Below are 23,675 nucleotides of genomic sequence, written 5' to 3'. Positions count from 1 at the left end.
TGTCTGTGTGTCTGTCTGTGTGTGTGTCTGTCTGTGTGTGTCTGTCTGTGTGCGTGTCTGTCTGTGTGCGTGTCTGTGTGCGTGTCTGTGTGCGTGTCTGTGTGCGTGTCTGTGTGCGTCTGTCTGTGTGCGTGTCTGTGTGCGTGTCTGTCTGTGTGCGTGTCTGTCTGTGTGCGTGTCTGTCTGTGTGTCTGTGTGCGTGTCTGTCTGTGTGCGTGTCTGTCTGTGTGCGTGTCTGTCTGTGTGCGTGTCTGTCTGTGTGCGTGTCTGTCTGTGTGCGTGTCTGTCTGTGTGCGTGTCTGTCTGTGTGTCTGTGTGCGTGTCTGTCTGTGTGCGTTTCTGTGTGCGTGTCTGTCTGTGTGCGTGTCTGTCTGTGTGCGTTTCTGTGTCTGTGTGCGTGTCTGTGTGCGTGTCTGTGTGCGTGTGCGTGTCTGTCTGTGTGCGTGTCTGTGTGTGTGTCTGTCTGTGTCTGTGTCTGTGTGCGTGTCTGTGTGCGTGTCTGTGTGCGTGTCTGTGTGCGTGTCTGTGTGCGTGTCTGTGTGCGTGTCTGTGTGCGTGTCTGTGTGCGTGTGCGTGTCTGTGTCTGTGCGTGTCTGTGTCTGTGCGTGTCTGTGTCTGTGTGCGTGTCTGTGTCTGTGTGCGTGTCTGTGTCTGTGTGCGTGTCTGTGTCTGTGTGCGTGTCTGTCTGTGTGCGTGTCTGTCTGTGTGCGTGTCTGTCTGTGTGCGTGTCTGTCTGTGTGCGTGTCTGTCTGTGTGCGTGTCTGTCTGTGTGCGTGTCTGTCTGTGTGCGTGTCTGTCTGTGTGCGTGTCTGTCTGTGTGCGTGTCTGTCTGTGTGCGTGTCTGTCTGTGTGCGTGTCTGTCTGTGTGCGTGTCTGTCTGTGTGCGTGTCTGTCTGTGTGCGTGTCTGTCTGTGTGCGTGTCTGTCTGTGTGCGTGTCTGTCTGTGTGCGTGTCTGTCTGTGTGCGTGTCTGTCTGTGTGCGTGTCTGTGTCTGTGTGCGTGTCTGTCTGTGCGTGTCTGTGTATGTGTCTGTGTCTGTGTGTCTGTCTGTGTGCGTGTCTGTCTGTCTGTTCGCGTGTCTGTCTGTGTGCGTGTCTGTCTGTGTGCGTGTCTGTCTGTGTGCGTGTCTGTCTGTGTGCGTGTCTGTCTGTGTGCGTGTCTGTCTGTGTGCGTGTCTGTCTGTGTGCGTGTCTGTCTGTGTGCGTGTCTGTCTGTGTGCGTGTCTGTGTGCGTGTCTGTCTGTGTGCGTGTCTGTCTGTGTGCGTGTCTGTCTGTGTGCGTGTCTGTCTGTGCGTGTCTGTGTATGTGTGTCTGTCTGTGTGTCTGTCTGTGTGTGTGTGTCTGTCTGTGTGCGTGTCTGTCTGTGTGCGTGTCTGTGTGCGTGTCTGTGTGCGTGTCTGTGTGCGTGTCTGTGTGCGTCTGTCTGTGTGCGTGTCTGTCTGTGTGCGTGTCTGTCTGTGTGCGTGTCTGTCTGTGTGCGTGTCTGTCTGTGTGCGTGTCTGTGTCTGTGTGCGTGTCTGTCTGTGCGTGTCTGTGTATGTGTCTGTGTCTGTGTGTCTGTCTGTGTGCGTGTCTGTCTGTCTGTTCGCGTGTCTGTCTGTGTGCGTGTCTGTCTGTGTGCGTGTCTGTCTGTGTGCGTGTCTGTCTGTGTGCGTGTCTGTCTGTGTGCGTGTCTGTCTGTGTGCGTGTCTGTCTGTGTGCGTGTCTGTCTGTGTGCGTGTCTGTGTGCGTGTCTGTGTGCGTGTCTGTCTGTGTGCGTGTCTGTCTGTGTGCGTGTCTGTCTGTGTGCGTGTCTGTCTGTGTGCGTGTCTGTCTGTGCGTGTCTGTGTATGTGTGTCTGTCTGTGTGTCTGTCTGTGTGTGTGTGTCTGTCTGTGTGCGTGTCTGTCTGTGTGCGTGTCTGTGTGCGTGTCTGTGTGCGTGTCTGTGTGCGTGTCTGTGTGCGTCTGTCTGTGTGCGTGTCTGTCTGTGTGCGTGTCTGTCTGTGTGCGTGTCTGTCTGTGTGCGTGTCTGTCTGTGTGTCTGTGTGCGTGTCTGTGTGCGTGTCTGTCTGTGTGCGTGTCTGTCTGTGTGCGTGTCTGTCTGTGTGCGTGTCTGTCTGTGTGTCTGTGTGCGTGTCTGTCTGTGTGCGTTTCTGTGTCTGTGTGCGTGTCTGTGTGCGTTTCTGTGTGCGTGTCTGTCTGTGTGCGTGTCTGTCTGTGTGTCTGTGTGCGTGTCTGTCTGTGTGCGTTTCTGTGTCTGTGTGCGTGTCTGTGTGCGTGTCTGTCTGTGTGCGTGTCTGTGTGTGTGTCTGTCTGTGTCTGTGTCTGTCTGTGTCTGTGTCTGTGTGCGTGTCTGTGTGCGTGTCTGTGTGCGTGTCTGTGTGCGTGTCTGTGTGCGTGTCTGTGTGCGTGTGCGTGTCTGTGTCTGTGCGTGTCTGTGTGCGTGTCTGTGTCTGTGTGCGTGTCTGTGTCTGTGTGCGTGTCTGTGTGCGTGTCTGTGTGCGTGTCTGTGTGCGTGTCTGTGTGCGTGTCTGTGTGCGTGTCTGTCTGTGTGCGTGTCTGTGTGCGTGTCTGTCTGTGTGCGTGTCTGTCTGTGTGCGTGTCTGTCTGTGTGCGTGTCTGTCTGTGTGCGTGTCTGTCTGTGTGCGTGTCTGTCTGTGTGCGTGTCTGTCTGTGTGCGTGTCTGTCTGTGTGCGTGTCTGTCTGTGTGCGTGTCTGTCTGTGTGCGTGTCTGTCTGTGTGCGTGTCGGTCTGTGTGCGTGTCGGTCTGTGTGCGTGTCTGTCTGTGTGCGTGTGTCTGTCTGTGTGCGTGTCTGTCTGTGTGCGTGTCTGTCTGTGTGCGTGTCTGTCTGTGTGCGTGTCTGTCTGTGTGCGTGTCTGTCTGTGTGCGTGTCTGTCTGTGTGCGTGTCTGTCTGTGTGCGTGTCTGTCTGTGTGCGTGTCTGTCTGTGTGCTTGTCTGTCTGTGTGCGTGTCTGTCTGTGTGCGTGTCTGTCTGTGTGCGTGTCTGTCTGTGTGCGTGTCTGTGTCTGTGTGCGTGTCTGTCTGTGCGTGTCTGTGTATGTGTCTGTGTCTGTCTGTGTGCGTGTCTGTCTGTCTGTTCGCGTGTCTGTCTGTGTGCGTGTCTGTCTGTGTGCGTGTCTGTCTGTGTGCGTGTCTGTCTGTGTGCGTGTCTGTCTGTGTGCGTGTCTGTCTGTGTGCGTGTCTGTCTGTGTGCGTGTCTGTGTGCGTGTCTGTCTGTGTGCGTGTCTGTCTGTGTGCGTGTCTGTCTGTGTGCGTGTCTGTCTGTGTGCGTGTCTGTCTGTGTGCGTGTCTGTCTGTGTGCGTGTCTGTCTGTGTGCGTGTCTGTCTGTGTGCGTGTCTGTCTGTGTGCGTGTCTGTCTGTGTGCGTGTCTGTCTGTGTGCGTGTCTGTCTGTGTGCGTGTCTGTGTCTGTGTGCGTGTCTGTCTGTGCGTGTCTGTGTATGTGTCTGTGTCTGTGTGTCTGTCTGTGTGCGTGTCTGTCTGTCTGTTCGCGTGTCTGTCTGTGTGCGTGTCTGTCTGTGTGCGTGTCTGTCTGTGTGCGTGTCTGTCTGTGTGCGTGTCTGTCTGTGTGCGTGTCTGTCTGTGTGCGTGTCTGTCTGTGTGCGTGTCTGTGTGCGTGTCTGTCTGTGTGCGTGTCTGTCTGTGTGCGTGTCTGTCTGTGTGCGTGTCTGTCTGTGTGCGTGTCTGTCTGTGTGCGTGTCTGTCTGTGTGCGTGTCTGTCTGTGTGCGTGTCTGTCTGTGTGCGTGTCTGTCTGTGTGCGTGTCTGTCTGTGTGCGTGTCTGTCTGTGTGCGTGTCTGTCTGTGTGCGTGTCTGTCTGTGTGCGTGTCTGTCTGTGTGCGTGTCTGTCTGTGTGCGTGTCTGTCTGTGTGCGTGTCTGTCTGTGTGCGTGTCTGTCTGTGCGTGTCTGTGTCTGTGTGTGTGTCTGTGTGTGTGTCTGTGTGCGTGTCTGTGTGCGTGTCTGTGTGCGTGTCTGTCTGTGCGTGTCTGTGTATGTGTGCGTGTCTGTGTCTGTGTGTGTGTCTGTCTGTGTGCGTGTCTGTCTGTGTGCGTGTCTGTGTGCGTGTCTGTGTGCGTGTCTGTGTCTGTGTGCGTGTCTGTGTGCGTGTCTGTGTCTGTGTGCGTGTCTGTGTGCGTGTCTGTCTGTGTGTGTGCGTGTCTGTCTGTGTCTGTGTGCGTGTCTGTATGTGTCTGTGTGCGTGTCTGTGTCTGTGTGCGTGTCTGTGTCTGTGTGCGTGTCTGTGTGCGTGTCTGTGTCTGTGTGCGTGTCTGTGTGCGTGTCTGTCTGTGTGTGTGCGTGTGTGTGCGTGTCTGTGCGTGTCTGTCTGTGTCTGTGTGCGTCTGTCTGTCTGTGTGCGTGCCGCAGAGTGATATGCTACATTCCTGTATTATCTTTGGCAGGAGGCTTTGACTTTCTCCGGGAGTACCAGTCTTCTCCGGTGCCAGACTCCGGCCTCAGTTCTAGTTCTACCTCCTCCAGTATCAGTCTTGGAGGAAGCAGTGGGAACATCCCCCAGATCAGCCAGGAGATCGAGGATGTTGATGCATCAGTGGAAATGGATCAAAAAGCCAACAAGTTAATCGAGTTTCTGACCACCAGGTGAGCGTCTGGCAGGGAGAGATTATTTTATCTGAACTTCTGAATACGCTGCTGATAACCTATCACACAGGCCTGGTGAGATTGGGTTTATCAGTGTTTGTGTAGCTATGAACAACACTCGCTTACCACTCGGCAATATTCTCAGTAATTAGGCGCAGTTCTCGGGTCCAGCGATTGCTTGCTTGAGACGAATATGAGAATGAAAAAAAACTGGATTAATTTCAAACTTAATAAAAACTGATCCATTCACATTGACATCATTGGTTTAACAGACGGATCCTACAGCAATCAGTTTTATGAGCCAAAGTCTCTGCTCGTCTCTTTAAGACTAAGGGTCTGTTCACGTGGACCAACTGGTGGCACAATACGACCTCCTGTTTACACAGACAGACCAAACTAAACAATGCTATATATACTATACAGCGAGAGTCCTGTTTACACAGACAGACCAAACTAAACAATGCTATATATACTATACATCGCGAGTCCTGTTTACACAGGCAGACCAAGCTAAACAATGCTATATATACTATACAGCGCAAGTTCTGTTTACACAGGCAGACCAAACTAAACAATGCTATATATACTATACAGCGAGAGTCCTGTTTACACACAGACCAAACTAAACAATGCTATATATACTATACATTGTGAGTCCTGTTTACACAGGCAGACCAAGCTAAACAATGCTATATATACTATACAGCACAAGTCCTGTTTACACAGGCAGGCCAAACTAAACAATGCTATATATGCTATACAGCGGGAGTCCTGTATACTGGATCTCTCACTGTCCATAAGCTGTCATAGTTCTCAGCAGCGCAATTCTTGTTTACACAGGACAATGCATTTGCCGCAAAAAAAAAATTTTTTTTGTGCAACGCAAAAGATCATTTCATCGACAGCCTGTTTACACGGTGAAATGAGCGTTTTTTAACCACACTTGCCCACGATTATCTTGCAGTGTAAATGCAGCTTTAGTTGACATGTCCAGTAATCATCCTTTTTACCGCGCCATATGGAGGGGTTAGGAAATATATTTTTGGGGATATGCAGAGGGGGTTGGGGACTTGTGTACAGCTAGACTGCTGTAAAAGAGGCATTAAAGATGGTGGCCAAAGTTTATATGGGGGAAAACCCGGTGACTGATTTCCTTTTTGAGATTACGGCCCTTGAAAGAAAGGGAAGAAAAAGAAATGCCACGTTATGAAAGGGTTAATTACATATTATAATGTAGTCTTCTATTGTTGCAGAGCGTTTGGGCCACTCTGGTGCCATGAGGATATCACACCCAAGAACCAGAATTCCAGAAGTGCAGATCAGCTCACCAACTTCTTACGTCATGTAGTGTCTGTCTTTAAGGACACAAAATCTGGTAATTTCTCGTTCTTCTTTTGTATTTCTTATGATCTCAGGGCGGCCATTACTTTATTAGAAGTGGTGCCACGCTGCCCCCTGCTGGGCCCCGCGATCATTTCACTGCCATTCAAAAACCACTAATTCTCGCAAGTACAAACCTAATAGAAACCAAACCGTTTGGCTTGTGAAGACCGTGAACTGTTCTGGCAGTCGCTAATAGCTGTACACAATGTAGAATAATTTGTCTTTTACCTTTTAGGCTTTATATATTATAAATTAAGATTTTGAATAACCACTTTGGCTGAACTTCAAATTCTGAAACTCTAAAGGTCGTATTTTGTCGCCTTTTTTTTTGTTGGTTTTGGCTCTTTTTCTTCCTTTTACAATTTTTTTTTTTTTGTAATAAATATATTGTTTCGTGCTGTTCCTCAGGCTTCCACTTGGAGCAGCACCTAAGTGAGGTGGCTCTGCAGACTGCTCTCGCCAGCTCTTCCAGGCATTACGCCGGGCGCTCTTTCCAGATCCTGCGCGCTTTGAAGCAGCCGCTTTCGGCCCATGCGTTATCCGACCTTCTTTCTAGGTTGGTCGAGGTCATCGGAGAATACGGAGATGAAATACAGGTTTGTCCATCTTCCATTTTTCCTCCAAAGCGCCACTCCAGCGTTTTTGCTTATTTATTGCAGAGCTGGAGTGGTGCAGCAAATCCAAGTTCCCTGTAATCTCATACTTACCAGCCGCCGTCTTCTTCTGTTCCCGGCGTCGCTGCGGTCATTTTCTGCAAGTTGTGACCTGTCGGTTCGCTCCGGTATTTCTTCTCAGTGTAAGTCTATAAGGCCAGAACGAGGGTCACATGGACTTATACTGAGAGCTTGTGACTGTTGGGCTATGTTCACATTTGCGTTGTGCGCCACTGCGTCGGCGACGCAACGCACAACGCAAACAAAAACGCAACAAAACGCACGCAAAAACGCTGCGTTTTGCGACGCATGCGTCGTTTTTTGCCAAAATTTGGACGCAAGAAAAATGCAACTTGTTGCGTTTTCTTGGCCCGACGCTTGCGGCAAAAAAAACGCATGCGTCGCACAACGCAGCACAAAAAGACGCATGCATCCCCCATGTTAAATATAGGGGCGCATGACGCATGCGTCACCCGACGCAAACATGCATAACGCTAATGTGAACGTAGCCTTACCTCTCCTTATTTTGATCTGCTAGAAGTTACGGTCACAAGATGGCGGCACGTGACCGGAGTGGCTCCATAATGTGTATGGATGGTATTCCAGGGGGTCCGCTCTATGCAGCCCTCCAGCTCCAGGCTACCAGTGCATGCTGGGAAACCACAGGAGCTGGAGTGCCGCATGTAGACATTCTCTGAGTGGCACCTGTCATGATCTAGAGATCTGATGGCACGGCGGAACTTATATTGGGCACATGCCAGTTCTACTGTCTGCCCCCTAGTTTTACCTTTCTTCTCGATTTTTATAACTTGCCCCAATATCTTCTATTACAGATGCAAATTGTCTCTTCAGAGAGGAGGACTGGAACTTTAGCGCCACCTATAGGAAGCAGCGTCCTTAAAAGTCAATATTGACTCTTTATCGAGCCTTGCCATATGACTTGGGATAAAAGCCAAACCAGAATCTCAATTTGCAGACCGTGTTTAGTTCTAGTCCTCCTCTTCTCTGAAGAGACATTTTGCGTATTTAATTTCCCTAGAGGAGCATGCATGGCTAATAAGTCTCCTCACTCTGATATGCCAGGCCTGGCTTGTCTCTCTCCACATGGAGAAGCGTTATCCTTAGACCTCTATTCTATTAGAGAGAAATCTGAGATTGTTGCTGGTTGTAATAATAATTTCGTCTTGTTCTTCATCTTGCTGGCAGGGCTATGTCATGGAGGTCCTCCTGACTTTGGAAGCTGCTGTTGATAACTTAGCCGACTGTCTGAAGAACAGCGATCTGCTGGCTGTGCTGTCCAGGTACATGGTGGTGGTCCGGCCGTACACATCCATAGCGTGATGTGCCTACATTAATGCTGTGTAGCCCTTATCCCACCATCTGTGATATGGACCCAGGTGCTATCACTAGGATATGACATTACTTTATGATCAATCAGTGGGGGCCTGACCTCTGAGGACCCTCGCTGTTTGGCGCCCCAGAGAACTGCACCCAGCTTCATTCACGTGAACAAATCATTGGGGTTTCCAGAGGTCGGACCACCAAGAACATGGCTCAGCTTTAAGCCTGACATTATTGTTCATTCCTGGTCGTCTCTGTTAATGGTGACGCATTTAAAGGGATATCTCCTATTCTCCCTCAAAAAGCGTCTTTCCCTCTCGCACACCCAGCCCACCCTTGTGTTTATCATGGGTTACCATTCATTTAAATTCACCGGCATGTAATGCTACATTTCCCCTATAACTTCCTTTGTAAGATGACATCTGATTATTGGGCTATTTTTTATTCTTAAAGGAATAATAAAATGGAAAATGTGTACATGAAGGGGTCTTTCATACATTATAACACGGCTGCCCCCCTACCCCTCTTATCATGTATATGGGTATGCAGCCGCGGGGACTCGGACATATTTTTTGAGCACGCTGAAGACTCTAGATCAGCACCCGAGCATGCTCAGATAACACCTTGTCACAGCATGTTCGCTCATCACTAGTGATTACATCAAAAGGTTTGTTCAGGATTAGTAAAACATAGCTTTCCCCCCCCCCCCAAAAAAATAGTGTTACACTTTTTCCCGTATGATAGTGCAGCTCAGTCTTATTCACGTAAATGGAGCGGCGTTGCAGCGCTGGACACAACCTGTGGAAAGGAGTGGCGCTGTATGTATGCGCTGAACATCCAGCCCCATACCAAAAAGTTACATACGTGGCTCATAGACTCCCATTTAGTAAAAAAAAAAACTCATGCAACGAACTCTGCTTCCTCTTTATGTAGCAATGGCTTATGCAATCTATATCGCTTGTCGCTGCATTGTTTAGCTTTCCAGATGAGCGGACAGTGGTCAGATCTATCCATAACGTTTAATAATACGGATAGTCACACACAAGTACGTTGATAGGAACATACAGTACAGAGCAAAAGTTTGGACACACCTTCTCATTTAAAATTTTTTCTGTATTTTCATGACTATGAAAATTGTACATTCACACTGAAGGCATCAAAACTATGAATTAACACATGTGGAATTATATACTTAACAAAAAAGTGTGAAACAATTGAAATTATGTCTTATATTCTAGGTTCTTCAAAGTAGCCACCCTTTGCTTTGATGACTGCTTTGCACACTCTTGGCATTCTCTTGAGAATGAGAACGTGTGTCCAAACTTTTGCTCTGTGTGTGACGCCGATCCAGCGATGTGTTCACTGGTAACCATGGTAAACATTGGGTTACTAAGCGCAGGGCCGCGCTTATTAACCCGATGTTTACCCTGGTTACCATTGTAAATGTAAAAAAAAAACACACTCACATTCCGGTGCCTGTCACATCCCCTGGTGTCCGCTTCCCTGCACTCCTCCTGCATCCTGTGTCAGCGCCGGCCAGCCGTAAAGCAGAGCACAGCGGTGACGTCACCGCTCTGCTTTACGGCCGGCGCTTACACAGGATGCAGGAGGAGTGCAGGGAAGCGGACACCAGGGGATGTGACAGGCACCGGAATGTGAGTATGTGTTTTTTTTTTTTTTTACATTTACAATGGTAACCAGGGTAAACATCGGGTTACTAAGCGCGGCCCTGCGCTTAGTAACCCGATGTTTACCCTGGTTACCCGGGGACTTCGGCATCGTTGGTCGCTGGAGAGCTGTCTGTGTGACAGCTCTCCAGCGACCACACAAGGACTTTCCAACGATCACAGCCAGGTCATATCGCTGGTCGTGATCGTTGGAAAGTTGCTGAGTGTGACGGTACCTTAAGTATCCATGATTACGACCACTAACTTAACTGTAACTATATGATTGGTCGTAACCATGGATGACACAGCAAATCTGAAGAACTGTACTACATTTCTCATTGGAGGTATTTGCTAATATTATTATTATTACACATATTGGGATAGGATCTTGGAGCTGGGAATACCTGTTTAATGAAAAAAAAGTATGTAAAGTAGCTGTTTTCCAGAAGAAATGCTCGCCCTAGTTCTATCTGTAGGAGATACCCTATAAGTCAATGTCACAGTCGGGAAAGAGCCTTGTAAAATTACATTTAAGATTATATACCGTAATCGCCGGTTGACAGAAGTGGTTAATGAATGCTGTTCTTATTTACAGGTCGTCGTCTCCTGATCTGACGTCCAATACAAAGCTAACGGCAAACCGGAAAAGTACCGGTCAGCTGAACGTTAATCCCGGGATGGTGGGTGGCAGCACGGCCACGGCTGAACGTAGCCGCCATCAGAGGAGCTTCTCTGTTCCCAAGAAGTTTGGAGTTGTGGACAAATCCTCGGATCCTCCGCGCAGCGCCACTCTGGACAGGATCCAAGCTTGTACCCAACAGGGCTTCTCTCCCAAAACCAGGAGTTCATCCTCACTAAAGGACAACGTGGCTGATCCCTCCCACATAAACAACCCCACTAACCTGTTGGCCACCATCTTCTGGGTCGCTATGGCCCTCATGGAGTCAGACTTTGAATTTGAGTATTTGATGGCGCTCAGACTGTTGAATAAACTTTTGTCTCATTTGCCGCTGGACAAGTCCGAAAACCGAGAGAAGCTGGAGAAGCTCCAAGGACAGCTGAAGTGGTCTGACTTCTCTGGGCTGCAGCAACTACTCCTCAAAGGGTTCACGTCTCTCACTACCACGGACTTGACGCTTCAGCTCTTCAGTTTGCTCACGCCTGTTTCACGGGTCTCCATGGTGGACTGTACACAAGTCATAGGTAAGGTGCCAATACCACTTCAGTAACTGGTCTCCACCATGATTCCCTCACAAATACACATGGCCGCCAGGCTGAGCACAAAGAATTGGGCATGACGAGACCCATCAGAAAGAGAAGAACCTCACACACAGAAGTCATCTGGTACCAACGTCATTGCAGTATGGGAAGTAATGCCCTATCAGTGTAGGCCCTTTTGGTTAGATAGGACACGTTCTTTTCACCCATCAAGTATAGTTGTGTACCATCGATAAAGGAGACTATGGGGTCTGTGGCGAGAGTGTGTTTCTACCAACCACCACTAGGGGAGCTCATGCCCATGTATTTCAATACCAATTGTATAAATCTGTATGCAGTGAGCTCCCCCTAGTGGTGGCTGCATGCAGTCATATTTTTTATCTAATCTCTATGTAAAGTAGGAAACAGATATTTTACCTTGCGCATGTATTTTAGAGATATGTTATAAGCTCGGAGTAATTTCCTGGGATTTGATTATTACTTCGCAGATGGATTCACAATTTAATAAATATATATATATATCTATATATCTATATATATATATATATATATATATATATATATATATATATATATATATATATATATATATATATATATATATATATATATATATATATATATATATATATATATATATATATATTTCAGTAACTAAATGATGTTGATTGTAATGAATCTCACGTTTGGTCGTCTCCAGGTTTTCCGTTGAATATCTTATGTCTGCTGCCTCATTTAATTCAGCATTTTGAGAGCCCGAACAACTTCTGTAAAGAAGCCGCAGAGAGAATTGCACAGGTTTGATATTAACAGATCTTTTGTCCGATTTGTATCTTGTAAATCGTCCTGCCAAGTGTAAAACGCGTTCACCTTGTCCTCCCTGCTAGGTATGCCTAGAAGAGAAGAGTCCCAAGCTGTCCAACCTGGCCCATGTCATGACCCTGTACAAAACACACAGCTACACCAGAGACGTGTCCACCTGGGTGAACGTGGTGTGCAGATACCTCCATGAAGCATTTACCGACATCACCATCAACATGGTGACCTACTTGGCGGAGGTAATTCTGGATCCTATCACAGGGTCATATCTGTCTATATCAATAATTAAAAAAATAAACCAAGTTATACAAAATTTCTTACCTGTACGTTCTTCCCCCAGTTACTTGAAAAAGGCCTCCCTAGCATGCAGCAGTCTCTCCTGCAAATCATCTACAGCCTTCTCAGCCACATGGATATGTCGATGATTCCTGGAAAACAGTTCAACATGGAAGTGCTGAAAACCATTGAAAAATATGTTCAGGTATGAAAAACGATGACAAAAAACTAAAAAAATCATAATTTTGAATACATTAAAACTTTTATTCTGGCTCTGTAAAAACTGCATTTGACTTGACTAGCTTCTTCTCTAGTGCACTTCCGGACAGTACAGACAAGGATGTAATGCCACTTAGGCAAAATCGTAAATCTGATGGCAGATTATAAGCAGAATACTTGTATAAAATAAATCTTAAGTTTGAGGACTATAAATTCTCAGCATTTAAGTAATCTTCAGACAGGTGTAAGGCTTGTTGGATCTGACCCCCTGAGACCACCTAGTTCATCAGGGCCATGATCATTGTTTATCCAGACACCGCGCTTTGGATATGTGTCTGGTCTGGCACTGTGGTTACTGCCTACTTGCGTGAAGGTTCTGCTGATCGATGGGGTCCTGTAGGTCTGACCCCCACATATCATACATGGATGACCTGTCTTAATAATACACCATCAATTGAATATCATGGAGACTCTATTAAAAAAGATCAATCATGTGACATTGTCTTTGAGTTCTCAAATGAATTATTACCTGAGGAAGATGTATTGGAATGCATTATTGGATATAGGATTGTGGTATTCCTTGTCAGGCGGTCTTCACTTTTCTGACCTTCAGTAGTCTTCAGAAGTTTGGTTATGAGGATATTGACACCGGTCTGCACCAAAATTCACATCAGCAACGACTTATACATACTCACTGAATACTCTTCATTGTGATTCCAGTGGAAAATCCACTTTGCAGTTCATACGCGTTCTCGTAGCATTTTGTTCTGACAAGGTTCTGAAAACCTCACCATCGAAAAAAAAAAGGAGATGTCGATTTCATGAGGGCCGCAAAGAACGTCGTCAACACCACTTCAAATTATGGTTTAGGGCAGTGTTCCCCAACTCCGGTCCTCAAGAGCCACCAACAGGTCAAGTTTTCAGGATTTCCTTAGTATTGCACAGGTGTTAATTGCATCACCTGCACAGGCAATAATTCCATCACCTGTGCAATACTAAGGAAATCCTGAAAACATGACCTGTTAGTGGCTCTTGAGGACCGGAGTTGGGGAACACTGGTTTAGGGGAACAAAAATGCCTCCAAGGATGAAAAACTGCTTTGATTCCTGATGTGGATTCCTCTTAAAAACCACTTGAAATTTTTCTGCCTCCAAAGAAAAACTCTGTACGAATATAAAGTTATAATTCCCAGCATAAATAAATTCAAGTTTTTCATCAATCATGATGCACAACTCCATAATATCAATATCAGATAGTGGACGTAAATATCACTTTTAACGGTCTATTTTTCTGGGTTTTTTTTCATTCAGAGTGTTCACTGGAAAGAAGCTCTGAATATCTTGAAGTTGGTTGTATCACGGTCTGCCAGCCTGGTCCTTCCCGCTTATCAACATGGGGATTTGACAAAGCTTGAAATCAGTCGACTGTGGACGAGCTCCTCTAAGGAACTTCCCGGGAAGACGCTTGATTTCCACTTTGATGTCTCTCAGGTATAACATCAGTTTCCTAATCCAACGTTTTGTATACGAGTCGTGAATTTGAACAAACGTGATATGAAGAATGTAACGTAAAGGGGTAAAGTAGAAATCTGCATATGTAAAATGGTAAAATAAATCTTTTTGTCCAGACAGATGGTGTGTAAGCCACCTTACCTTACACCTGTTGTGTAGTGGAGGACATTGGCGTCTGAGGGTTTAATCCGCCTTAGGGTTAGGGCTAGGTTTGGGGTCATGCTTGAAGATAGGGTTAGGGCTATAAAATATTATCTTAGGAGAAAAAAATCTAGAGGGTCGAAGAGCAAACTATAATGACATCGGTATTTTCTTAAAATACTATATGTTTGTTTGGGGGAGAAAAGATTCAATACTGCTTTGGTGGAAGGAACTCTGGGATTGTTAATGGTTCATGGGTCAGGGGCGTGTAGAATATTTGACTTTTCCCGAGAGCCACCGTGCTGCCCATTATACAAACATTTTATGGCTTTATTCTCTCTATAGAAACCAATGGAGCCTGAAAATTCAGATCCAGGTCTTGCGTTTACATGGTGTCCACAATTGATCACTTTGTTTCTATGAAATGGTAGTAGATAGTGCCGACAATATAATGAAAACACAGAAAACAATGTTGACAAAAACCTAACGTGTGTACCAAAAAGTGATAAACTGATATAGCTAAAATACGCACCAAAATGTGACAAGCCTACACATATTTCATGAGTCTCAGGTCTACAGACCATTGGGGATGTGAAGGTCACATCACATAATTGATAACTATATTTTAATGGGAAAAAAACAAAAGACTTCTGTGACATCTTGGATGATCCAGTAGGACGTCCAGGGCCTGAGACTCCGACTTTCTTTCTTATCATCTCTGCTCGGACTCTTCGGATAACCAAGTGTCCAGACTGGTGCCTCTTATACCCGTGGAGGTCCGCAGGTCCCTCTGCTTCATGTGGGGGTTTATTAGTATGATGACTTGTTCACATCACGTTCTGTCCCTCCATTGAGTGCAGATTCCGAGAAGATCTCACTATGTAAACCTCCGCAAACAGTGGTTTGTCACCCATATTGACCCATTGTAAAAGGAAAAAAAAAGTGTGTACTGCTCGATGCTTTTTCCTTTGTTTAGCAGTTGGTAGTGAATTGATTGGTGACTACTAACCATGTTAGTGACTACTATTGGTGACTACCATTGGTGACTACTAACCATATTAAGGGTCACCAATCTAACCCAAGAAGAGGTGCGAAACCGGCTAAATAAGATCAAAATAGATAAATCTCCGGGTCCGGATGGCATACACCCACGAGTACTAAGAGAACTAAGTAATGTAATAGATAAACCTTTATTTCTTATTTTTAGTGACTCTATAGCGACAGGGTCTGTTCCGCAGGACTGGCGCATAGCAAATGTGGTGCCAATATTCAAAAAGGGCTCTAAAAGTGAACCTGGAAATTATAGGCCAGTAAGTCTAACCTCTATTGTTGGTAAAATATTTGAAGGGTTTCTGAGGGATGTTATTCTGGATTATCTCAATGAGAATAACTGTTTAACTCCATATCAGCATGGGTTTATGAGAAATCGCTCCTGTCAAACCAATCTAATCAGTTTTTATGAAGAGGTAAGCTATAGGCTGGACCACGGTGAGTCATTGGACGTGGTATATCTCGATTTTTCCAAAGCGTTTGATACCGTGCCGCACAAGAGGTTGGTACACAAAATGAGAATGCTTGGTCTGGGGGAAAATGTGTGTAAATGGGTTAATAACTGGCTTAGTGATAGAAAGCAGAGGGTGGTTATAAATGGTATAGTCTCTAACTGGGTCGCTGTGACCAGTGGGGTACCGCAGGGGTCAGTATTGGGACCTGTTCTCTTCAACATATTTATTAATGATCTGGTAGAAGGTTTACACAGTAAAATATCGATATTTGCAGATGATACAAAACTATGTAAAGCAGTTAATACAAGAGAAGATAGTATTCTGCTACAGATGGATCTGGATAAGTTGGAAACTTGGGCTGAAAGGTGGCAGATGAGGTTTAACAATGATAAATGTAAGGTTATACACATGGGAAGAGGGAATCAATATCACCATTACACACTGAACGGGAAACCACTGGGTAAATCTGACAGGGAGAAGGACTTGGGGATCCTAGTTAATGATAAACTTACCTGGAGCAGCCAGTGCCAGGCAGCAGCTGCCAAGGCAAACAGGATCATGGGGTGCATTAAAAGAGGTCTGGATACACATGATGAGAGCATTATACTGCCTCTGTACAAATCCCTAGTTAGACCGCACATGGAGTACTGTGTCCAGTTTTGGGCACCGGTGCTCAGGAAGGATATAATGGAACTAGAGAGAGTACAAAGGAGGGCAACAAAATTAATAAAGGGGATGGGAGAACTACAATACCCAGATAGATTAGCGAAATTAGGATTATTTAGTCTAGAAAAAAGACGACTGAGGGGCGATCTAATAACCATGTATAAGTATATAAGGGGACAATACAAATATCTCGCTGAGGATCTGTTTATACCAAGGAAGGTGACGGGCACAAGGGGGCATTCTTTGCGTGTGGAGGAGAGAAGGTTTTTCCACCAACCTAGAAGAGGATTCTTTACTGTTAGGGCAGTGAGAATCTGGAATTGCTTGCCTGAGGAGGTGGTGATGGCGAACTCAGTCGAGGGGTTCAAGAGAGGCCTGGATGTCTTCCTGGAGCAGAACAATATTGTATCATACAATTATTAGGTTCTGTAGAAGGACGTAGATCTGGGTATTTATTATGATGGAATATAGGCTGAACTGGATGGACAAATGTCTTTTTTCGGCCTTACTAACTATGTTACTATGTTACTATGTTACTACCATAAACGCACATTAATTCCATTCAATTAGCCTCCTTTTTGTCACCTTTGACTCCTGAAATCTGTAAATGGTCCCCAACCCTTTTTTTCTTTTACGGAATCCCATCCTCCAAATAGAAATCAATATCCTTCTCTCATGGACAGGCCGGAAACCATCCGTCCGCTCCTAAGTGCTGACATAAGGTCCCATCTGACCCAAGATGTCTTTAGCCAAGTGCTTTTCAGCTGCTCTTGGCCCCCGGCAGCTGCTTCCCTTCTTGTCTCTGCAGTGAGTTGACTGTCGGCTCTGGAAATAATTGCTCTCCCCCGGAAAAGCCTCCAGAGGTTTCTGTTCTGTTTTTATTTGTGCTCTATTTATAAGCCCCATGGGGTATTCCAATCCTAATAATTTTGTCATAAATACAAAAAAAAAACTAAAAATAAAATATTGCCCATGTATCCACTGTCAATATTGTACAGTATAATTTTACAATTCGACAGATGTGGAATGGCCAATTTTTTGTTCTCCAAACATGGCACCTTTCTTGACTATACGTCATGTCTTCTATTATCAAAAAAATTGTACAAAATGTGTACCTTACAATCACATACTCTGCTCACTAATTATAACCATAGTAAAAAAGAGATGTGTAGTAATTAAAAATTATAATTTCTTTATTCGATAATAAATAAAGCAAGAATATTAAAATGTAGAAACAGAGTGCCCAGTAGGGGGACACCACTGCGATGAATATCACAAAGGAAAAAAAATCAAGGTGAATAGAACTTCCAATCGTGACAGTATATACTGACACCTAATGTTAGCGCCAAATAAAATGCATGCAAAGTTGCTACGGATATGACATGAAGTAACATGGTCTCATTGCTAGAGGGCAAAGAATGCTCCTAAGGTAAGTAGGGGCGCCCGGAAGAAGCTAGTGGAGAAACACGCGTCGGGGTGAGGGTGACACCACTCACATCCTTCTACTAGCCTGCTCCTCACAGATCTCTCTTGAAGGTAATTTCCTTATTGATTTATTGGCATCTCCGCTTTACTTGTACTTATATATTAGTTTAGGACACAGTACACACCATAGCTCTATTTAGGGCTTTTTGTACCTACCTTAGGAGCATTATTTGTCCACTAGCAATGAGACTGTGTTTCTTCATTTTATATCTGCAATAACTTTGCATGCATTTTATTTGGCGCTAACATTAGGTGTCGGTATATACTGTCACGATTGGGAGTTCTATTCACCTTGATTTTCCCTTTGTGATTTTCATTGTGGTGGTGTCCCCCTACTGGGCACTCTGTTTCTATAGTTTAATAATCTTGTTTTATTTATTATCTAATAAATAAATAATATTAATATGGATCTCTTCTTTACTCTGGTTATAATTAGTGAGCAGACTATGTGATTGTGATAAGTCATGTCTTGCCTTTTTTTCTTTTTAACACCTTTGTCACAAATTTATATTGTTTTTATCCTAGAACCACACCTTAATTCCTAATATAAAAACAAAAAAAATGGTAGTAGTCATCTTTACTGCAAATGGAAGCCTATGCATACATATAGGGGCAGCATGGTGGCGCAGTGGTTAGCACTGCAGCCTTGCAGCGCTGGGGTCCTGGGTTCTAATCCCACCCAGGACAACATCTGCAAAGAGTTTGTATGTTCTCTCCGTGTTTGCGTGGGTTTCCTCCGGGTACTCCGGTTTCCTCCCACATTCTAAAGACATACTGATAGGGAATTTAGATTGTGAGCCCCATTGGGGACAGTGATGATAATGTGTGCAAAACTGTAAAGCGCTGCGGAATATGTTAGCGCTATATAAAAATAAAGATTATTATTATAATATGTCTCTTCTTAGACTCCAATTATAGGCAGGAGGTTTGATGACCTTCAGAGCTCTGCTGGACGAGACGGCAAATCCAGGGCTATGGCGGTCACACGGAGCACATCGTCCACCTCGTCCGGATCCAATTCCAATGCTTTAGTCCCTGTTAGCTGGAAACGGCCTCAGTCATCTCAGGTAACGGCCACTATTTCTCTCTCTCGGCCATTAGTCCTCTCTCTCGGCCATTAGTCCTCTCTCTCGGCCATTAGTCCTCTCTCTCGGCCATTAGTCCTCTCTCTCAGCCACTATTCCTCTCTCTCGGCCACTATTCCTCTCTCTCGGCCACTATTCCTCTCTCTCGGCCACTATTCCTCTCTCTCGGCCATTAGTCCTCTCTCTCGGCCATTAGTTCTCTCTCTCGGCCATTAGTCCTCTCTCTCGGCCATTAGTCCTCTCTCTCGGCCAATATTCCTCTCTCTCGGCCACTATTCCTCTCTCTCGGCCATTAGTCCTCTCTCTCGGCCATTAGTCCTCTCTCTCGGCCATTAGTCCTCTCTCTCGGCCATTAGTCCTCTCTCTCGGCCACTATTCCTCTCTCTCGGCCACTATTCCTCTCTCTCGGCCATTAGTCCTCTCTCTCGGCCATTAGTCCTCTCTCTCGGCCATTAGTCCTCTCTCTCGGCCACTATTCCTCTCTCTCGGCCACTATTCCTCTCTCTCGGCCATTAGTCCTCTCTCTCGGCCATTAGTCCTCTCTCTCGGCCATTAGTCCTCTCTCTCGGCCATTAGTCCTCTCTCTCGGCCATTAGTCCTCTCTCTCGGCCATTAGTCCTCTCTCTCGGCCATTATTCCTCTCTCTCGGCCATTATTCCTCTCTCTCGGCCATTAGTCCTCTCTCTCGGCCATTAGTCCTCTCTCTCGGCCACTATTCCTCTCTCTCGGCCACTATTCCTCTCTCTCGGCCACTATTCCTCTCTCTTGGCCACTATTCCTCTCTCTCGGCCACTATTCCTCTCTCTTGGCCACTATTCCTCTCTCTCGGCCATTATTCCTCTCTCTCGGCCATTAGTCCTCTCTCTCGGCCATTATTCCTCTCTCTCGGCCATTATTCCTCTCTCTCGGCCACTAGTCCTCTCTCTCGGCCATTATTCCTCTCTCTCGGCCACTATTCCTCTCTCTCGGCCATTAGTCCTCTCTCTCGGCCATTAGTCCTCTCTCTCGGCCATTAGTCCTCTCTCTCGGCCATTAGTCCTCTCTCTCGGCCATTAGTCCTCTCTCTCGGCCATTATTCCTCTCTCTCGGCCATTAGTCCTCTCTCTCGGCCATTAGTCCTCTCTCTCGGCCACTATTCCTCTCTCTCGGCCACTATTCCTCTCTCTCGGCCACTATTCCTCTCTCTTGGCCACTATTCCTCTCTCTCGGCCACTATTCCTCTCTCTTGGCCACTATTCCTCTCTCTCGGCCATTATTCCTCTCTCTCGGCCATTAGTCCTCTCTCTCGGCCACTATTCCTCTCTCTCGGCCATTATTCCTCTCTCTCGGCCACTAGTCCTCTCTCTCGGCCATTAGTCCTCTCTCTCGGCCATTATTCCTCTCTCTCGGACATTATTCCTCTCTCTCGGCCACTATTCCTCTCTCTCGGCCACTATTCCTCTCTCTCGGTTTCTCCTCCAGTGTTTTGTGGTTAAATGACGATCTGGTGCATTGAAATGTAAGGAATGTGAGCAGTGAAGCAGCAGATAGATTAAACAGGCTGTGCAGAAATTCCCTCCTCCCTCCCACGGCCGGCGGCTCATGGTGATTCTTGAAATATGAGCCTTTTACTGTCAGTCGGAGCTTTTTTTTCCCTCTACTACAATTATTCTGCTTTCCAAAGAGCATTCGACCAGAACAAACATTTCTTGTGTTGTCTGACAAGGATCATGGCTCCTTCTCCACCATGACAGAAGAGCGTCCCCTAACATTCTGGGGTCAGCGCTGACTTCTTTTTCCCAAATTGACGGTTACTGCTCTATGTCTGATCCCGATCTGTTAATCCTGTGAGATGTGCCAGAGAGTTACATCTTGTCTTTGTGTGTATGCATCAGTTTCTCAATTTTATTAGATTGTTTTTATGTTTTTTTTTATGTTTTGAATTTACATTTATATTTTTCTGTAGAAGAAAACTCGGGAGAAGCTGGTGAATGTTCTCACTCTCTGTGGTCAAGAAGTGGGGCTGAGCAAGAACCCTTCTGTAAGTCTCTACTGATCGTGAAATGCTGTCCTGTGCACTGTAATATGTCGCCATTTTCTGTAGTACCGGAGCCAGCTGTAAATACGAGTGCCGCAGAGGTGGCGGTCTACCTGGTGCTGGTGGACGTCCAAAGCCCCTACTGCCATATATAATGGGGCCCTGTTACAGACTTTACTTTAGGGCCGAGGCCTCGGACAACAGAAAATATCCATCAATATATAATCTCATGTTAGAACATCTATGGGGAGGCATGTTACTATTTTTACAGTTCGAGAACCTGTCGACACGTTTTTACATATGGATGTAATGTTATGGCCGTAGGCGTTTGTCCCCCCCCCCCCCCCGAGTAGGAATGATACTTTTATTTTATTGAGATCTGATGTGTCAGTAATTAGAAATAGACTGTAGAAGCCATATGCAAATCATGCTGGAAGTGCACAGGGGTGTGTCAATGCACTGGGACGGCTTAATCAGGTTCTAGTGCACCGCCAGCCTGATTTGCATATGGCGTCTACGCTACATTTCTCATGACTGGTATAACGGATCTCTACAAAAATGGTATTTCGTATTGGGATACCACGATGTACACAGCCATGACACTTCTTTCATATGTAAAAGGGATATTCCAGGCTAAGCAAGTTGTATGGTATCCACTGCAAACTGTTGTGAATGTGCTGTGCTGCTACATTCGGGTTCATGACACTGATGTTTAGTCGTAACCACATGTCTATTGGTGTTAACCCGTCCATACTACCATGCCATTCACACGGGATCCATCTTATAGGGATCAATGGGATTCTCAGAGGTTGAATCCACACCTTTCATACACTTATTTACCATCCTGTGGATTGGTGATAGATTCCCTTTAAAATGCTTTACCATAATTTCAGTAGTATGAACCCTCCTTGTCCATATTTACTTGTTTGCTTGTATGTCATAGGAAGTTGAATAAAATGATACCTTCTTATATGCCATCTAATTTCTTATACCAGAGAAATCCATGTTTTTTAGATGTAATTGAGCTGTTAAGCTCTCTGGGCCGGACATAGATCTACCTAAGAGTCCGCCTCCAGAAATTATTGTAAATAAAGGGGGAGATACCAGTGTGAGACAAGTAACAAACACAAATCAGTAGAACAGAACTTTGTAATCTTACCAACACATTTGCTGCAGCTCTCACAGCTCTGCTGTCTTGCAGCCCTGTTTGCTTGTGTGATGGAAGGTGAAGCTCAGAGGAACCTGCAGATGTGTCAGGTATAATCACACACAGCTCTGCTGTAAGATCAGGAGAGCAGAGAGCGGCCATTACACATCGCACTGGTAATGCCAGCTTTCATTTATAATAATTCTTGGCAGCAGATTCTCAGGAAGATCTGTGTCCGGCCCATAGATCTTAACAGCTCATTTACATATAAGAAAAACATAGATTTCTCTTTAATAAAATATCGGATCGCAGATATCAAGGTATCATTCTATTCAGCTTCCTATGACCTACAGGCCCATATAGATGGCTTAGAAGGGTTGATCCTACTGATAGATTACCTTTAAGGAAAAAGTTGTGTGTTTTGTTAAAGGGAATCTGTTGCATTGTATTTGCAGTCTGATCTTTGGAATACAAAAGGGATGAGCAGAATATAGGTTTGTTGAGAGCGAATCGGTATAGCTTGTATTTTATTAATAGAAATCTCTGGTGTTTGTATGCATACGAGTCCAGTGGGCGGTCCTACTAGTGATGCATACACAGTCATACGGGGAAGACTGTCAATCACTGAGTATCACCGCCCACTTGACTCCGCTCCTCTTACCCTTTAACATCCTGCTGCAGATCAGACACTATTTTCAGCACTACGGGTTGCCTTAAGTTGTGCCAACTGGACAGTTATTTTCTACAAGCCCTACGGCTTGTAACACCGCCCTGTGGCATCTGCCGAGGGGCATTATTTGCCCACACAGATCCTACCCTGGTGATCAGCTGATTTACCTTACATAGTGCCTAGAATTCAGCACAACATGAATTAAGTTACAATCTATTAAAATAATCCCGAATTTTCCTAAAAACATGATAAGGCAGAGATGAAACCATATTAATTTGTAGTTGATGCCATTCCTGCTTTGTGACTACCACCCCTTAGAGAGCGTTCTTCTAGCGTTCCTAATTTGATGGCCCCGTCCTTCTCCACACATCTCGTGTAAACATTTACACAATACGGAGCCCGTTGCTCCGAGGAAGCCGAGCGCTCTCGTTCCCCTTGGCCAGGTTCCTGCAGTCTGAAGTCGTCACTTTATCCAACTTCAATTTGAAGGCACCTGTCCAACATAAATAGCCAAAGTACAATCTAAAAATAACAGGCAAAGGAATTAGGTGTGGACTGGAGAGGCTTCCAGCTGGATGCTCCACGCCACTATCCGCTCCAGAAGCTATTGAGGCCAGCCGGCTGCCATTACCACCGTGTTCTTTTATGTCACCGTCCGCAGGTGATTTTTTCATCATGTGGTGAATTGGACTTACTCGATCACCAGACGAGCCTGGTGTCTTCTGAGGATACCATAAGGGAGCAGGAGATCATGGACGATACCAACAGCGAACAGCAGTTCCGGGTCTTCAGAGATTTTGACTTCCTGGATGTAGAACTCGAGGATGGAGAGGTAAGAGTTAAACATTATTGCTACGTCATGGCGTTCCTCAGGGACTTACAATTACATTGTTCTACAACCAAAACACATTACACATATGTATATGATAGATGTGTAGGTACATGCATGCACCATGTTTGTCATAGGCTGCAGTGCTTAGGACTTGTCTCATTCCTAGCCACATATAGGCATTTGGCAGTCCTTATCGGGTTTGACCACTTTGGAAAATCCTTTTATTGTTAGAAAGGTCCCATGACAAAAATGTAGTCACAAGTGCGATCACCAGCGATCATCCATAACCTGTAGTAACCTGGCAAGAAGTGTAGAATTTCCCTGCAGTGCCACCGCAGGCTGAACGTAGTATTACACCGTAAGCATTCAGGTGTTGTTTGTGGCCACTTTCTGTTCTGGCGGATAGAAAAGAATATTTAAAGCCGAATATTTAATATGAC

The 23,675-nt window shown here is 45.7% G+C and overlaps 1 protein-coding gene across 5 annotated transcripts in view; it reads left to right on the top strand.

Annotated features, from left to right (window-relative positions):
* The window catches only part of FRY (FRY microtubule binding protein), a 422,350-nt gene that overhangs the window by 354,560 nt on the left and 44,115 nt on the right, over positions 1 to 23,675 (top strand). For all 5 annotated transcript variants that reach the window (XM_069759001.1, XM_069758996.1, XM_069758997.1 and 2 more), the window contains exons 40-51: positions 4,402 to 4,600; positions 5,854 to 5,975; positions 6,392 to 6,579; positions 7,843 to 7,937; positions 10,240 to 10,847; positions 11,563 to 11,660; positions 11,750 to 11,920; positions 12,022 to 12,162; positions 13,487 to 13,666; positions 18,390 to 18,551; positions 20,515 to 20,589; positions 23,065 to 23,235. In XM_069759001.1, the coding sequence (XP_069615102.1) occupies positions 4,402 to 4,600; positions 5,854 to 5,975; positions 6,392 to 6,579; positions 7,843 to 7,937; positions 10,240 to 10,847; positions 11,563 to 11,660; positions 11,750 to 11,920; positions 12,022 to 12,162; positions 13,487 to 13,666; positions 18,390 to 18,551; positions 20,515 to 20,589; positions 23,065 to 23,235 (2,210 nt within the window). The remainder of the gene's footprint in view (positions 1 to 4,401; positions 4,601 to 5,853; positions 5,976 to 6,391; positions 6,580 to 7,842; positions 7,938 to 10,239; positions 10,848 to 11,562; positions 11,661 to 11,749; positions 11,921 to 12,021; positions 12,163 to 13,486; positions 13,667 to 18,389; positions 18,552 to 20,514; positions 20,590 to 23,064; positions 23,236 to 23,675) is intronic.

This window comes from Ranitomeya imitator, chromosome 3 (genome assembly GCF_032444005.1).
Source record: "Ranitomeya imitator isolate aRanImi1 chromosome 3, aRanImi1.pri, whole genome shotgun sequence".
In the NCBI taxonomy this organism is placed as follows: Eukaryota; Metazoa; Chordata; class Amphibia; order Anura; family Dendrobatidae; genus Ranitomeya; species Ranitomeya imitator.
The sequence above is the reverse complement of the archived record's forward strand: the minus strand, read 5'-3'. Positions and strand labels throughout refer to the sequence as shown.